This window comes from Anabas testudineus, chromosome 9 (assembly GCF_900324465.2).
Source record: "Anabas testudineus chromosome 9, fAnaTes1.2, whole genome shotgun sequence".
Lineage (NCBI taxonomy): Eukaryota > Metazoa > Chordata > Actinopteri > Anabantiformes > Anabantidae > Anabas > Anabas testudineus.
In genome coordinates this window covers 14,844,179-14,862,580 of record NC_046618.1, presented here as the reverse complement: position 1 = coordinate 14,862,580, position 18,402 = coordinate 14,844,179, and the positions used below count along the sequence as shown (strand labels likewise).

Sequence of the window (18,402 nt, the reverse complement as noted above, 5' to 3'; positions counted from 1 at the left end):
GGTAATATTTCAGGGTGAAGCACAAAGATTTGGGATGTTACAGAGGTGCTGTACAAGAGAGAGAACTGCTTTATGAATATTCAGTACTTTATAACTACAATTAGTGGTAGATTTTTCAAAATGTGCCAAATTTGTCAGTGAAGACATAGTTTCATTTTATAATGAACTATCAGCGGCCTGAAAGAAAAGATCTGTGCTTTATGAAATGATTGCTAGGATGAAAGTAAAGGACACTGCAGGTGACTTTTAAAGCTGGTGAAGGTCAGTCAACTCACAGCAGTAGAATGCTCATGCGCAGGTAAGTTTGTGAGAGATATTTCTGGCTAGTCAAACCAGGAACAACACAGGAAGCATCTGATACCACACACACACATACACACCACTACTGTATATATTCACCACAAAACACTTAAATATTTACACACACAAAGGACAGCACACTCTTCAAGAATTATATTCTCTCTCCGTCTTTTCTCTCTAATTATGCCATGACTAAAATGTTAATTACAGCTAAAAAGAGAAACGATTGTGAATATCAAACAGCAATTAGCATGTATCATCATCATCATTACCACCATTAGCTGAAACACAAGATGGAAGATTATTTACCAAATGGTGGAACGCTCATCAGTTGCTTATTCAGGGCCTGATATGTTTCACAGGCAAAGTAAAAAAGGAAATGCTCCTCACAAACTCTGCATAATTAATATAACTTAAAATTTCATTGAAAAATTCATTGAAAGTTATTCATTTATTTGTTATACTAGAAACCGTGCACACACAGACACAACCACACGAATGAACCTATGCATGAGAAGATATTAAGCATCTCCCTTTCCTACTACACTTACTAAATGTATGGATATTTAATGATTCTCAATGCACGCAAACCACAGGCGCACATACACATTTCTGTGATCTGATTTCTCCCTCTTACCATTGCCCTTCCCTCTTCCTGCCATGGATGCATTCCTGCACTGATTCAAATTTAAACCCCTCCCTAGGTATCAACTGTCTGATCTCGACACCTGAGCATAGCCTGCTAAATTCCAGGTCATTATCCTCCGCTCAGTCCATGTGGAACAAAATGTCTCCTCCCTTTTGTTCTTATTTGACCATTATGCCCAAACATAAAAGGTCATTCCACTCTTAGGACACCCTGAGGACAGCTATTATCAGAATTGTGACATTAGATTGGTTTAGCAATAATGTTTTTTCCTCTTTTTATGCTTCCCACCTCTTCTGTTATCTCTATTTTTTACCTTTGTGATGAACCCTGCAAATACAGCATGGTGTTGTTAAAGACCATATCCCCAAAGCAAAATATTAAACAACAACACTCCTGTGCACCTTTTGGTTGCCAGCTAAGGTAAAAGTCATAAACTATAAAAATCTCACAAATAATTCATGAAACTACCGAATCACAGCGCACAGCTTCCCTGATTAAAAGACTAAAAAAGAATAAACATCACAAAGGTGCTACAGTGCCTTCATATCCTGCACAAGTCAAAGAAAGGCTGGAAGCTAGCATAGCATAAAGTCCATGACTCTGGCACCTGAGACCATGATTCACATCTTGTGTCCCATGTGTAATTAGGTTAAAGCTGTTTTGGTATATAATTAAAATAACATAATCTGAAATTTCTAAACGTATTCCCCGTTTCATTAATAGTATGTAAGCATCATTTGGATACCAAGTTGTCATTTCTGGATGATATGTTGTCATCACAACAACATATTGTTTTCATGCCCTGTAGTTTTTACTATACAATAACATCTGTATATCTATCAGTCCTAGCTGTTTATGTCTGGTGTAGTCATTCAAAAATCGATTGATTTATTCATTACTCTTTTCCCTCGTTACTTTACCTACTTACCTTGTTGTACGAAGGAGCCATAAACAAACCACATGGAATTGTACAGTGTAGTCGAGGACACAGATCCCATGGGTAGCCGGGGTGGATTCAGCCAGTTGAGCAAGTACACTAGGATGCCAACGAGGAGCACAGTGCCCGCGATGCACGCCCACAGTGACAAGTCGAAGGGTGCCAGGCAGGCAAACATGTCCACAGTTCGTTCGGCCTTGCGCAGCAGAACACCCACAGAATAATCCATGTAGCGTGTAGTGAAGTCCACAACGCTCTCTCGCTCAGGCGTGATGGTCAGGGCAGATAGTCCCACGTCAGCTCGCTGCAAGAGGCAGAAGAGAGGAGTTTGAGGACATGGGAAAAGGCCGACTTTTGTACTTGGAGATGTAAATGTTTTAAGTTCTCCCTCTGTTTTTCCCCAAAACTACAACGATATAGCAAAAATATTTAGGCTGGATAGTGTAGTGGTAACATCGCCACCCTACATGGTGGAGACAGGGGTTCAAATCCTGGCTGTGGCCTACCTCCTGTAGATGTCCTTAGACCTCCTTATGCTTATCCTGCCTTTGCCTTGTACCTTGCATCTCACTTCTAAGTTGCTTTGGGTAAAAGTGTCTGCCAAATGACTAAATGTAAATATAAATCAAAATACTAAATACAAAGAAACTTTACTTATACCTGGAAACACCTGGAGTATTGGTAGTTTTGTTTTTATTTTGACATTGTGTTTTTCTTCTTGGAAAAGAAAAAAAGATGAAAAAGAAAATTCTGGTAATCATATGTTTTGTCATATTGTAATTTTGCTACTTAGTGCCTTCCCTGACTTCAGAAAAAAATAGTCTTTGCATGTCTGTAGGTAGTGGATAAAGTCAGATCTTAAAGCAAAAAAATTCACCACTTTGTTTCAGAAAAGTTTATTTTTTGATTGTACAACCTTTATCTATCCTGTTCCAAACTCCTAAATTAAGGTGCTGATGGACAATTACTAAATTCTGCTGTGAACAGATTAATGACCATTTTGGCTCTTTCAATTAATGAAGCAAATGAAACTAAGGTAGTCGACACTGGATTAGACTTCTTATTTTCTTCTTGCAGAGACTCACAATGACCTTAAAAGAAAGTTAAATTCTGTGTGTTACCTTAGTAGTAAAAAGAGCCTGAAGGTCAACGAACAAAACTAAAGTCAGAAAGGAGAAGATGCCATAAACTAAGCTCATGCATGATTTATTTTTCCTCTGTTTTGTCTCTGTACTATGTAGAAATATGCAAATACTGTCTAGTACACCCACTATAAGCCCAGCATGGACTGGGTTTAGTTTGATGATTGACCTTTGAATCATCAATTCATTAGTTCATCGATCTGCTTTCACTTGCAGTTGTTGGAATTTTAAGGAACAACAAATGACTGCTTTAATCATTTAAGTGTAAAGGGTTTAAATTGAAAACAATCTTTCAGCGAGTGTGTCTGCCAAGAAAAACAGGCTGAGTTTAGCTTAAATGCAGAAACAATGATGGCTAATTAAAAATGTTTCCAGTCCCAAGTGCTTGGTTAGCAGCTGTAGACATCTGCTTGTAACATAACACAGATTAAAGATACTGCTGCAGCTATAAGTGCGTGTTTGAAATCTATACCTGTGCAAAGAGGGTACGTATTATGAGCCTGTACAATAATGAGAGTTTCTTTGTAGCTAGAAACAGCTGACATTAACAGGTGTATTTGTAGGCAATCCCAGAGTCCTAAAGTCACTGTACACACACAGACTTTACACTTATAAACACACGTCTGTATGCTTACCCCACACACGTTACTTCCAAATGAGCACACACACATAACACACATTTTGAGCCTCTGTAGGCAAAATTCACAATCGAGTGATGAAACAAAATGCTTAAATGTGCAAAAACTGTCACTCTGCATAATGAGGATGTTAGGAGAAACACAATAATATACATGCAGTAGAGATGAATTGCTGTGCTTACTACTGTGGTCAGTCAACACAGAAACTTCCAGAGAGCACTCTGGGTAATAATTATCTGGTATAATTGGATTTTTAGAGAGATAAACCGTGTTGCTGACTGATGGAGAAACAACATTATTTGCATGTTCAGTTTATTCACAGTCTGTGTACATTGTGCTCAAAGCAATTCTCTGTCATTCTGTGAGCTGAAGGTTTGGGTGGGGAATACAAATGCTGAACACACACAAACAAGTATACAAGGTCAAAGGAAGGAGAGGCAAGTGTTAAAAAAATGCTTAAACCTGACACACAGCCAAAAGAAAAGAATGAAGTGAAGCATGAAAGGGTCATGGTACTGGTCCCAGGTGCTTACATAAACATTAACCCAAGATTACATAGCCAGAAATGCTCATTTAAGACCAGCTTAGTTGAACTCAAAGATCAAATTTGTAGCATCATAGTATTTTATATGAATTATATTCTCAATTGCTTTTGGTAAAAAAAAAAAAAAAACAGTGAGGACCTAAAGAAAGTTACAAATCAGTTGCTCCTCTGACCAAATTGAATGTTAGCCATGCAAAATATAGTACATTTAAATAGGTTTGTATGTGTTCATACTGAAACATAACTAATCTAAATCTATGATTCAATAGGCTCAAATGCAACAAATGCTAACTTATTTTCAGGATGCAGTATATTGTCTTTTGTGACACAGTTATACAACACAGTACATGAACAGTATAGCACAGTATATGGAATTCTAAAGAATAGTTTAATTGCCTAGAGGTTGCAGTAGTAATATTGAATAGGCTTAGCATTTATTTAAAATGGCAATTTTGTACCTAGATAGAATATTTTTATCAGATGTTTATTTTAATTACAGAAAATATCACTGTCTTTTACTTTTAGTGATGTTCTTGAGTCCAATTTTAGCAACCAATAAATAATTTTGTTGACAAAAGAATAGCGTGACTGTAAGGGACTAAGATGAGCTCAAGTTTTATTGCTGGCAGGGACCTAGATGACAATACTGAATATTTTAAGAAGCCAAGACCCTGAGGTATAGAAAATGTCTAGTAATTTCAAAAGAGCTATTAAGGAGCTATTCATTCGATGCTCATAATGTTTGTAAGCGTTTGCTTAGCGTTTTGTGTCAGTCGCTAATTAAAATGGGCTCTGTCCTATCTAAGGAAGTCAACGTGAATGAGCAAATGTTCTGCACGAGCATGTCTGTTTCTGATCCTTTCTGCTCTAAACATGGATCATAATATTAAACTTATTCAGTACTTTGACAAATTCATTTCAGATACTCAGTTCTGTTTGCCAGTGGCTAATAGAAAAGTTTTCCATGTCTCCAATGAAAATGTTGCACAGCAAGCAGGAACAGGCAGATGGACAAACAGCTTTGGCATCTAAATTCAAGGGAACAAACCTGGCAGCACAAAAGATTGGTTTGCAAGTTTGTTTCACAGTAGTGAAACTAGTGCTTTTTGTGCTAATTGACTTCAAACCTGTGTGCCGTGGTGGCCGTTCTGATTAAAGCAGTTAGCATTCAAGAGTGCCAATTAATTTCACAGAAACTAGAGGCTTCTCCATCTCTGCAAAATCTACTTCCCACTTCACACTCTCTTGTGAAACACCATCTTCATGAGACAGTTCAAGTGTCTGCTAGAAGTTCTGCATCAAATACTTGAAGGTACTCGAAGATGGTCAAATTATTAGAAATCTGCTATTTTTACCAATATGTAATATCTGGCTTTGAAGTCAGTGTCTCTCCAGTCCACTTCAGACAACATGCTGCAATGGTTAGAAAATTAGTGCCTGAATCTCTCTCTCCAATTTACAGAAATTAAATTCAGCCACATTGTGCCTAAATCAAACATTTACTTTTGAAGTGACATGATTTCTATTGGGAATGCTATGATGGTGCTCACAACTGCAGACTCAACCTTAGGGAGGCTACAGTCCAACTTAGCATAACTGATGCCTGTGGCATGAGCCTGCCTGCACACACGCTTCTCCTCTTTGCAACAGACGCTATTTGCATATTATGTCTGCAAGTTAAGTTCTCATTTATCCAAACCATGTAATTGTTTTTCAATATTCCATTATATTGTTAAGTGTGTGTGTGTGAGAGAGAGGGCATGTAAGTGATTTCCTCCTCACCTTAAAGACCAATTCACCCATCAGTCCATTCCACTGGCCATCAGGCTGCAAGCTTCCATATTTGTGGTCTGGAGCGACGTAGATCTCATATTTAAAGCCCAGGTAGTTGGACAGAGCATCCAGGACATCAATGGAAAAGCCCTGGTACTTCTTTGGTTTCCCCAGAACATTCTCTGACACCATTACAAATGGCTCCTCCTAGAAGGCAAATTTCAACAAGTGTGTCAGTAAGTCATTCAAGCATCCAATCAATACAGCAATCATTCAAGCAGTAAATCACCTAATTACTCAAGCGGACATTATACCACAAACAATCATTCTACAGTTTGGAGGAATGTCTGCAAGAAGCTACATCACAAATAGAAAATAACTGCAGTTAAATGCCTTAAAGGTAAAAGAGAAGTGTGTGTGTGTCATAACAACATTAGGTCTGTAAACAGCCTACATAAAGTTAAACATAAAGTGCATTTGACTAAATCCCTCAGCATACTGTTCTATGTTCTAGGACCTGCATTATACATTATCATCTGTAGCTCATGTAGCTGGGTGAAATTCTGATTTGTCATACTCAGGGTTAAATCTTACTTCTGGGAGTGAAATGTGTCTCACATAACCCTCTTGTGGCATGCAAAGTTCTCCTTGTTCACTGGTACGACATGGGGGCTATGCAGAGTGAGAACTAGAAACCGCAGAAAACTATACACCACTGATAGCCTCTACTTTAGCAAAGATTTAAAAAGAATCCTGTTGCTGATGCTGATGCCAATACATGCACTACAATTTGCAATGACATCTGTCCACCAGTTAAAATTGATTCAATTAAATAACAAAGAACTTCATTTTTGATTTTTTTGTATATTTTTGCATTAAAGGAAAACAATAAGATACCTGCCCTAATTTAATTTGTAGGTTACCAGTATTTCTACTCCTACTCAGCTTTCATTTTATTCACAGGAGTCTAACTTTTGATCAAAGGTAGCAAGATATTGTGATATTTCCCAAGCACTGAAGAAATAAATTTGGGTTTTAAACAGTAAAGTTAAAAAACAACTGTAAAGTGTATTCAATTTTTTTTCATGTGCCAATACAGAATATTGACAAAAAGTACTACAAAAACATTTAACAAAACTGTGAAAGCTTCTCAATTCACAATGCTTTTAACTCCTACCTCTTCCATGTTTTCCCAATTCCATTCTCTCCCTCGATATAACTAGCTCATTGTGCATTGATTGCTTTTCAGTAGACTTTTAAAATACAGGTTCTGTGATTCAGTGTATAGTGAAGAAACACAAACAAGCGCACATACAAACACCCAATAGCTGTATTAAATCAATACAATGTGAAGATGGGACTGTTTAAAAATACTGAAAGCATGGCTGGTATTTTAATCGATTAAGATGGACTGCAGGTAAAGGGAGGGCGAAACCATTATATACAAAAGTTTATTGTGTCTCTGGAGTGTCTCAAAGTCGTCGCTCAATTCGAGCTTACAGTAGCTCACTGTTCTTTGGCAAGAACATGGGTTACTTGACACAGATGTGTCTTGCACATTTAAACATCAACTGCTCCAACAAAGTGACGAGGTAAATGCCCCACTTGCTGCACTGCTACTGATCTTTGCTTCTTTTTTGAGCTTGTAAAACACGGTAGATGTTGATAAAATACTGATAAATCTCAAATCAGTTCAAACAGGTATAAATGAATAGGTCTTAAGTTAGCAAGAAAATGCCTAAGCTAAAGAAAACAACAACAACAACAAAGATTGGATTGAAGAATATTTTTTTAGGTTTTCGCATTTCAAAAAGTAAGTTATATAATCACACTTTCCATATACCAATGGTTAGTCTGGCTTTGAGCTGCTTGCCTCAATCGTTACACAATCGATGGTTTCAAGACTAAAAACAAAAAATTACCTTGAGCATTGCAGTGTTTGTGATGCTAATCTGTCTCTCTCCTACAGTATCTCTGTTTTGTTCTTCTTCTTCTTCTTTCTTTTTACCTGTGATATACACCTTTTGCAGTGTTTCCAAAGCACATCTCCTGCTTTGCCTTAACATATATCTAAGGGACCACATCTCTACTACTACTTGCCTTAGTTGTCATTGTTGCAATTTAATTTCACATCGAGTAGCAATCCTTCTTTTCCAGCTTTGTTTTCCGTAACTCTCATTCCCATCATTCCTATCACTAGTTCCTTTGGCACAACGTCATCCCATGTCCCCTAGACTAGTAATGCCACATGTGGTCTCAGTACTGCCTGAGTGTTTTTGGAGATGTAACTGTGGGGAAGGAACAGCAATTTTCCACAAAGACAAAGTAATGACATTTGAAGAAGCCTCTGAGGGAATGCTGGGAATGACAGAGTCATATGGTGATTTGCAGCATGGTGAGCATTTTGAACACTCTGGATTGTCTGTGAAATTGGCGTAAAATGTATTTTGAAAAGCCTTGCCAGTCTCTGCAGAAGATTAGATTTCATGTCGTTATAAAAATGAATTTTGCCTCTGCCTCTGTTTGATAAAGATGGAGAATATGTCTCAGAAAAGAGACAAGCAGTGCAGACCGGGACTCTAGAGTGAAATCCTTCCTTCCAGTTGTTCAACAGGTGCAGTTTTTTTTTCATTCTCTAACACACTACTGTAGGTAAAGAGTGCCCTGGATGCTTTCATGGGTAAAACCATAAATCACAATGTCCTGGGGAAGGGACCTGTATTTGTTGTATTTCTCTGTCTGTCATCTTTCTACTGTTGCAATCACATAAAGGCACAATATGCCTGCACCCCAGAAAACTGTACTTTTGTCAGGTGTACAGCTTGTGTTTGAATGTACTCATCTAGCATTTTTTCAGCTCACCTTGACGTGGATTCTGTTAAAATTGGACTAGACCCATAGTTGAGGCTATCAAAAAAAAAACAACAAGCAGTCTAGTGCAATTTTGGGATCAAGGACAACAGGGATTTAAGCTTTGACACACCAAGTCAGTGAAAAGACCAGCATTTTGAAGAACTACATTCATACTGGACGTACTGAACAAAAATGCATAATGTGCATTGAGTTGTCAGTTGTGGATATGGTGGAATATGCATTTTAAAGCAAAGCATTTTCATTATGTACCATACATTTCAATCTGCAAATCATAGGTTGGGAGAACATAGCACGCACTATCCTGACGATGCACTGTAGTGGATTTAGCCATTTCTATACATTTGAGAGGCCCAGAAGCTTTAGTAGTCTTTTTTTAGCTTCTCTCTTAATTCTACAAATGCAGTGGAGAAGTCGATTCTCTCTTATCCTCGGACAAAAATGTGGGAAAAATATTTGGAGTCATGTTGTTCTATTATTATTATTATTAGAAACACTTATAGGATACATTTCTCTGTAATTCCACTTGTGATGCCTCACCATCCTCTAAAGTAAAACTTTAGGTTCATTTTGTCAGTGCTCTTTCATTATCTCCAAAATTGTGAACTCAAGTGAAAAACATCTTCTGCCTTTGGCTGCATATTTGGGCTGCTGGAGCTATATTCACAGCTTGCTGCTCATAAATGTGGAGTATAACCAGGGACATGTTGGCGCACCCACCAAAAATTAAGGGGCACTGAGTATTATGAAAAGAGGAAACTCAGCTGCTGAGATGAATCAAACTAAATTAGGTGGTGAGTGGTAATTAATAGGCCATCTGATTTTGTACCATTAGACTCTTACATCGAAAGAAAATCAAGTTCTGACTAGAATACATCATTTTAATGTCACAGTTTAAAGACTTCAAATTAAATCACCAGCACAAAATATCAATTTCGGTCACATTTGTCACCAGACGGTGAAGAATACTGAGTCTTGAAGAAGGCCATAAACACATAGGGAAGTAGTTATTCCTTGATATCAGCTGTTTAGAAATCAATACAGTCCCCATCAATCAATAGCATTGATTCAGAATCATTGAGCCTAATAACGGCATTATCATGTAAACAATTAATTGGTAACACTTAAACAGTCTGGTTGAGAGGATCAAATGAACACATCCTTTTAAAGGCTAATGTTTATGTGTGTGTGTGTGTGTGTGTGTGTGTGTGTTCACACACATTACTGCTCGCTTGCATCTGTGATTCAAAGAGTCACTCTGTATGGTACACTGTGAGGCCATTGCACCTTACAGACAGAAAACAGTTATATCAGAGAAGATTGCCCAGGGCAGAACACAGAACAATCTGTTCCAATGGTCCCTTCAGAAACCTTCACATCATGCACACACCCTTACACACACAAACACACGTGCACAATCTGTATGTGCCCTCTAACCATTCTCACATAAAAAGAGAACAGTACATTCAGGCAGCACCCTGGACATTTCACACCATTTCTATCTATTCCTGTCTTTAGGCCCTCACGAAGCATCAGTCATCTAGGGTAAACGCAGAAGCACACACTTACACAACCAGAACTAGAGAACATGAAGGGTAAAAGCAATAAAACAAAGAACATACATGTGCACGTACACACTCATAGGACCCTTTACCAGTGATGGGGAAAGGGGTAATATTCAAAAACACAATCCATATTCTCTTTCCCTTTAAGGGTGGTGAAAATCAAAGTACGATGGGTAAAAAAAAAAAAATTGAGACAGAAAAGGGATAGCCACAAAGATGTCTAGCATTATCTCTTTCTTCTCGGCTTCTCACTTCAAAGATGGGATATGAAGAATTTACAGCAGTGAATCTTTAATGCGCTCATGGGATGCACTCAAATCGAAGCTTCAGGCAAGATAGACAGAGTTGGAGTCTCACTATCATCAAGACTCCAAGTCTATCTAGCTGTCAAAAGTCAAAATGGAAGCTAATGAAATGATGATAACTTTGTCCATTACTAAGCTCACCTTGTTACATTTTCTTTGTGTTTGGCTTTTTCGGACTCCTTTCTTTCCTCCCAACATTTTGTCTCATTAATGTTTGTCTGCTATTTTCATTCCCTTCTCACAAGCTGTGTTGCTCTGTGTGTCACAAAAGTCTGTCAATCTCTACATCTCCACAGAGACAGAGTTGAATGTTGATGGGCAGAAAACTAGACAAAAGGACTGATTTCTGACGTGTCAGCACCAGTCACAACAACCCCCCTTTTTGGATCTCTAGGGTGAGCAACAAGACCGTTTTCCAACATGGAATACTTAAATGCACGGCCAAATGGAAGTAAGAGAAAAACACATTTTAGACATGCACACGTTAATACAATGGTTAGCTATACTTACCAGAACTGTCACAACTCGTAACACCACTCCTCTCATGTTATTTTCCAATTTCCTATCCGTCAGCGTGCCGTTCAAGCCATGAACTGGGTCCCATGTTGCCAGCTGCAATAGAAAACACAGACAGAAACACAAAGCGGTTAGGTTTCCAGATATTTTGAACACCAGGTTGGATGTTCTGGATTTACAGAGCACTAACCGAAGAGAAAAAGAGGCCCACATACTTAAAGCACAGGCACCGGATTAAAACCAAAAAACAATGAAATCCCACCATTAAATGAAGTCAGAACAGAGTTGCATTGAGATGTTTGCTATAAATATCAAAGCATAAAAGAGATGTTATGACATATTCAGTTAAAGAATAGTAACCTGATAACTGTAAAATAAAAATATCTATCTACCATCTTAATATTAATCTTCCAGTGTGGAACTGCAACTGTGAAAATCATAGCAATTTTCATTTATTCAAATGTGCTCTGAGCGTGACCCAGGCTTCTATGTCTACCAAATTGCATTATATACTTTCAGTCTTTTACCCCAGACCACATTATTTAAGTCCCTAACCACATTTTCTTCATCTATATACTGCCTTCTACTTTCAATAAAATATTGTTTTTAGCTTCAAAGATCAAACTGGCCTCGTTTCCCTGTAGAGGTCGAGGCAGTGGGGTAAAAAAAAAAAAAAAAAGAAGAAGTGATTTAGCTGTCTACTATGCAAAGACAAACACACAACCACACGTGCACACTGGGATACACACAAAATTGCACAGCGTGATCTGTGCTTAGAAGGAAATACAAACACACCAGAGCAGCAGAGGGCATGCTGCAGAGGGAAATATGGGATAATCCATTTTTCTAAAGCCTGAAGTTACTGTTGAATGTGCAGTTCTCTGCCAATTCTGATCAATTCCCTTCTGGGAGCAATACTTACTATAAAGCTTAGCTGAACTGGTTTCATTTTTACACCCCGCCATTTAGTTAGCATTTCATATCATGTTTGAAGTATTGTTGCCAGAGAAGAAGGCAACAGTCTTTCCTTTGTTGTAATCAGGAGCTGTTTATTGCATTGCATTGCGTACAGACTTCTGTGCGGTGACAGCATTGCACTCTCCTGTTGGATTTGTTTAGGAAAACTATTAGTGTTCTCATGTGTGCATTAAATATAGTGACTTATCTGATTCATCTGCACAACTTTAGCTTCATGTCCAATCAACTATAACTAAAGTAACAGCATAGACATCAGAGCCGTTGTCTTTACCAAGATATCCATTAAAAGGTCGTACACATGTTTTTCACAAATGAGACCTCTGCTCTGGACTGAGTGGGTATGTGCAGTCTGTCTGATTGACATCTGTGGCTCTGCTCTTAGCATTGTTGCAGTTTTATTAAACTGGGAGATCTTTACCACTTATCATTCTTATTAGTACAAAGACTCCAATGACCTCACCTAATTCTCAGCATAGCTTCATCCACTTTCAATGTGAGCGAAGAACTCATAAGGCCTGAATCATTGAAATTACTTGTGAAGGTGTAATGGGAGTTTAACTTTCCCTTTCCTATTACATACAGTATTATTCTAATTACAACACGGCTGCAATATCAAGTAGTGGAATCCACTAATGCACTGCTTGACTGTCTGTAACTCAGACAGGCAGTGGTAGGTATGTTGTAATATTGCATGTTATCCTTGTGTCAGCCTGGAGAGGGAGCTATAGAGCTAGAATGTGGCTCCATCCCTCATTGCACACCAAAGTCTGTATCCTCTATTTTGTTCGTTTTAAAAATGAGGTATTTATGTTCTTCATTTAACCGAACTGTGTATTTTTCAGCTGCAACAAATGCAAATAAGCGATGCTAAGCAAAATTCATACAACAAGGGTTCGGAAACGGTATGTGATGATGAACATAAGAGAGAGACACTAAGAGAGAGATGGAGAGGACACGGAAGACAAGCTACTGATATGTGATGAGCAGAGATGATTAGAGACATTGTAAAAGGTAAATTTACAAGATCTCACCACTATCCTAAAATAAGAGAAAACATGTAAACGTGAGCTTGTTTGATCAATAAGACCACCAAAAGCACAGCACAGGGAGATTCACAAAACAGACACGCACAAGCAGTCGGGCACATAAAGACGAGCCACACAAGCAGCAACAGGTGCAACACACAAACACACATGTTCCTTCAAACTATTCTGCATGTTACTCCGTCGTTTAGTAAAATACACAGTGGACTAAAAAAGGCTCTATTTTCCAATGCACACACAGAAAAAGTCAAATAAAACAAAGCAAATCTCACTTGCCGCTCTCTGCAAGTGCTAATAAAATGCATCCTGGTGAGTCACTGGTGCATCCAAATACATTTTCACATTCATATGCTGTGATTTTCAGTCACCTCGGCACATTAAATGCTTCCATTGTAGGCTGCAAGTAATTGGCCGACCAATCAATCATTCGACCACTAATCTAGACCCGGCCCTGGTGTAAATGTGGGTTATTGAAGTCCAGAAGAGAAGAACATCAACGTCACATTATCAATTATAGCTTTGCAAGTCACAACCCACTGGCTTGTAGGAAGCCGTTTAGCTGTGTGACTTTAAATACATGTACATGAATAGTAGTGGCTTGTATAATAGCGTTTCCTGCACTGCCTCTCGGAAATTGGAGCTGCATTCTGCCAGTGATGTTACCCTTAAGCAAGGCACTTAATAGCCTATTGATCCCGCTGGACTCTGTTATCAAAACAAGTGTTCTTGGAAGAAACTATGTTGGTCCAACTCTTGATGCACCCGTTATCAGTCAATAATAATAGAAAAGTGTTGGGGCTTTCTCTGAGGTGCTAAACGCCTTAGGCACAATATTCAAAGTTAACACTGCACTTTGCAACTATGAAAAGGAAATAAGGAAATAAAAGAAAACCTTGCTTGAACTCTCTAGTGTAGCGAAGGTAGGTAGGCTCCCGTAAACCAAAGTCTAAAGGGTGAGGAGAAACACATCAATTAACACTGTAGAGGTTCACAGTAATCACAGAGTCCATCCAGGCCATGATGGCGTTTCTTCTCATTCTTCTTTTTAGAAATGTGGTTGCATCTGTCTACTTCTGCAATGAGTGTGGTAAATGAAAAGTTAATGATGGCCCCAGGAAGGAGTACACTATAGACACGTACAGTCACCAGTCAGTCATTATTCAGCGTTTAGTCTCTTGATGAATGAATTTGATCTCTGTGTCATTCATTCATCTCAGAAAATATAACATTCATATTCCTGTCTATTACAGACTACTGCAGTTAATCAAAGACTTACTAACAGTGTTACACTTTTTTAGTCACACTGAAATGTTAACACAAGTGAAACCTTCTTTATGTTATATAGTTTCATTTTCAGACAAACTTACAAACGGTGTAATCCAACTGGAAAAAAGGAGACGAGGAAGCGGAATGACATAGATGGAGGAAGTCACAATGACATGAAAGAAGCTCTCTGTAAATTTACAACTAAATTGTCCAGAGTATGCCACATTTCCTGAATATCAATGTTTCATCTCTATGCTGTTTTGACTTTCATTTAACAGGAGAGTGTGTGGATGTGCCTGTGAGTCAGGAGCTAAAATGGCAGCCCGCTGCCTCTGTTTATCTCCACAGCTCCAGATAAGGGTTAATGTTAAGTGAATGACCCACTGTGTCTAGAACCTTACCATGTAGACCGATGCTTCAGAACTCTCATTAGCATCTCATAATGCTTTTCGTCTGATTCATGTGGCACTATGTCTATCTCCCTTTCTTTGCCTCCCTCTGTTGCTCATTTTTGATCTCTGCTCAGTCATTCTTTTCACGTTTGCCACAAGTGAATTCTTTTTCCCTATTTCTGTATTTCTCTACATGTCACTTATCGTACCGCTGCAATGGAGCAAGATGAACGACATGTTGTATAGTATTGAGAAGGGAGTAAATTTCATTTGCTAATGACTAGCCAATGACTATTTGTATCTTTAACTCAGTTAGCTGACAAGATAGTTACTATTAACACACTGATCGCCAACCTTTTCCAAGCAAAGACAATTTCTCATGTTCAAGTACAGGCCGAGATCAAACATTTAGAAAAATAAGAAAGAAAAAACAAACAAAAAAGACATTCACACATCAAGATGCTACATAATGCTGCTATTTCTTTAGATTTTTTTTAAACTGTCAATTTGGACACCACTATGGCAATTATGATAATTGTATGCATTGTCAAGGCACATTACGATCTGAAAGAGCCCCAGCTTCTCTCAAAATCAGCCTAGAAGGCAGAAATTAAAATATGAATGATTGCAATACATGTCATTTAACTGGTTAAGGGAAGCAGTATATGTCTGAATCATAAGCTACACAACAACAAGAAGACTCTGAACTAGCCATATTATTTTACTTTAAACTATACAAATTATCCCTAGAGTCAGTATGATGGCTGTGACTGCATACTATTAGTTAATGCTCTGTAGTATGGTTAGAGACAACTTAAGATTTAGCCTAAACCTGTTGTTTACGCAAATACCAGCACCTCCAGTATTTAGACCAAGACGTTCCTGGGTGTGTTTGATCGGTTGATAATTCAACCGGTAATTCCATGTGTCAGATACATAGTTCATCATACATAAAGTATAGGTTAATATAAGTGTTGGATACAACTTACTGGTAACCTGGATTGTTACACACAGTTTGGACAGACTCAGATAACAAAAGACAAGTGACTGAACATAACTCAAATCATTCTCCAGATTGTTAACCTGACAGACAAGAGATGCAATGATCAAGAGTAATAACAGGTAACATAAGTAAAGCTGTAATTTACACAGACTGTATTTTCCTTTGTAGTAGACCTATGAAGTAAGAGATCAAATGTGCATGATGCAATAAGTATACAAAAAAAAAAACACACACACACACACACAAGCCGCTTGCTGTTGTGTTCACTGTTCATAGTTGAAACCTAAAGTAACATGACATAGGAGAACACTGACAATGATGTACATTTTGCTGTTGTTTAATGTCATAAGCCAGATACTTAATAGCATTACATCCTGTTCTAGTATAAATTAGTATATGTAGTATTTCCACACTGGCTCAGACAAAAACAATATATCATTATGTTTCCCTAATACACAGCAATTGACTTGTGCATTAAAGATTGAGTGGATAAAGTATGAGAACCCTTTCAATATTGACCTCAAAAAACCTAATTGGAGTCAGGTGTTAGCATAAGTTAAGATAATAAGTTTGGAGGTGTGGACTAGAGCTACTTCGACTGACAAAAAACACTCTAACTTTTTGAGTTTGCTCCACACAAGAAGAATACGCAAAAAATTCTTTTGATACACGTCAATGTCTGTACGTCAGCCAAAACTCTGTAAAAGTTGGGTGATGGAACAGGACAATGAGCAAAAACACTGGAGCAAGTCCACAACAGCATGGCTTCAGAAAATAAAATCCACCTTCTGGATTGGCCAAGTCAGAGCACAGACCTCAACCCAATAGAGATGCTATGGAACGACTTGAAGAGAGTCACACACATGAGACGTTCAACGAATATAACAGAGCTAAAGCAATTCTGCAGGAAAAATGGACTAAAATTCCTCCTGAACAATGAGCAGGTCTGATCCACAGCTACAGGAAGTGACAGGTTGAGGTTATTGCTGCCAAGGGGGGTCAACTAGTTATTAATAAATAAAGGGTTCACATATTTTTTCCACTAACACAATGAGGTTTTTATAGTTGTTCTCAATAAAGACATGAAAGATTAGAATGTTTTTGGTCTTAATATTTTAGACACATTGTATTTGTTAATAATCTTGACTGCTAGATGAAATTCCAAAAGGCTTCACATACTTTTTCTTATAACTGTATATTAAAACACTAAGACTGCTACCATAAGAAGAAGACCACCATATCAAAAAGAAAAGACAATGGCAGAATTCGATTAATATGAATGTCTGGAAACCCATCAAGAAAAACATTTGGGTATGAAAATATTTTTACATCATCATTTGTGCTCCTTTTATGTAGTCATTAGAACTGTCACGACTACTGTAATGTGATGGCAATAAACACAACATGGGGTGAGGGTAAATTGTAGATTTAATGTTCTATGTGGTTCTCAGGGGGAATCAATGTTGCATCTGTAAGAACAAACACATATTCCAGTAAACAATTTTATAACAATATATATATATATATATGAATACATGCTGATTTATTCATATCAGTCTCACTAGCAGCTGATGGCATTTTGCAGAAGTAATAAGTGGGATTTTGCATATCTCACAGGAGGGCATTAGGCTACATTTTTATCACTGCTTTTTCATTTGTTTTCATTAACTTTTTTTTTTCAAACTTTGGATCAGAAAGTCGTGTTTTTTTTTTCTTCACCTGCTTTTAATCTGTATTCTTTGTAAAGAAAAACGATGCTAGTCATAGTCACAACTGGAAAAGTGTGTGTATTTCAGCGTTGCTAGGTCATGGTGACCTGACGAGCGGCCTAAATTACTGTAACACAGAATAAAGGGGGTATACTTTAGTCACGTTCCCACCTCGACACTCATGGTGACCACCTGACACTGAGATTCACTACACATTCACAGACACACATACATATACCTCAGGCACTTTAAGGGACGTGCAACACACACATTTAGAAATAATTGGACCATCGACCGGTGCTGTGTGGGGGCCAGAGGAGTCATTTACTGTTACAACAAACCTGTTCAGTCTATAGAGCGCGCACACATAGACACACACACAGATACACACCTAGAAGAACACAAACCCCATGTACATGGACACACAATCAAACAGCATGCAGGTGTCTGTTAGCCTAAATGGCATCTCACAATCACTGTGGGGTGTTTTGAGACTTCATGCGTCTCACACTTTCTCTCCCTGTGGCAAACACATCAAAGTATTCTGTGCAACAAAGTGTGGCTTTTGGTCTGATTGTTACATACATGCAATTCAAAATGCGATCAATAACAAGTGACATTTGGAAACAGTGCAGCTGGGAACAGTGTATTCACTGACAGCGATTAGCAGCTGTGAAACAATCAATATGCACAGGAAGTCATAAAAAGTAAAACGATTAGAAAAGTATGAATAAATGTCAAAAACTGTGTCCTATACACTGCCTTAAATTG

General features: G+C 38.0%; 1 protein-coding gene across 1 annotated transcript in view; it reads right to left on the bottom strand.

Moving 5' to 3' along the window:
• grid2 (glutamate receptor, ionotropic, delta 2) overlaps positions 1–18,402 on the bottom strand; it is a 394,704-nt gene that overhangs the window by 79,800 nt on the left and 296,502 nt on the right. The window contains exons 9-11 of the mRNA XM_026343567.1: positions 11,235–11,336; positions 5,993–6,190; positions 1,878–2,190 (exon numbers count right to left, since the gene is read on the bottom strand). Of these exons, the coding sequence (XP_026199352.1) occupies positions 1,878–2,190; positions 5,993–6,190; positions 11,235–11,336 (613 nt within the window). The remainder of the gene's footprint in view (positions 1–1,877; positions 2,191–5,992; positions 6,191–11,234; positions 11,337–18,402) is intronic.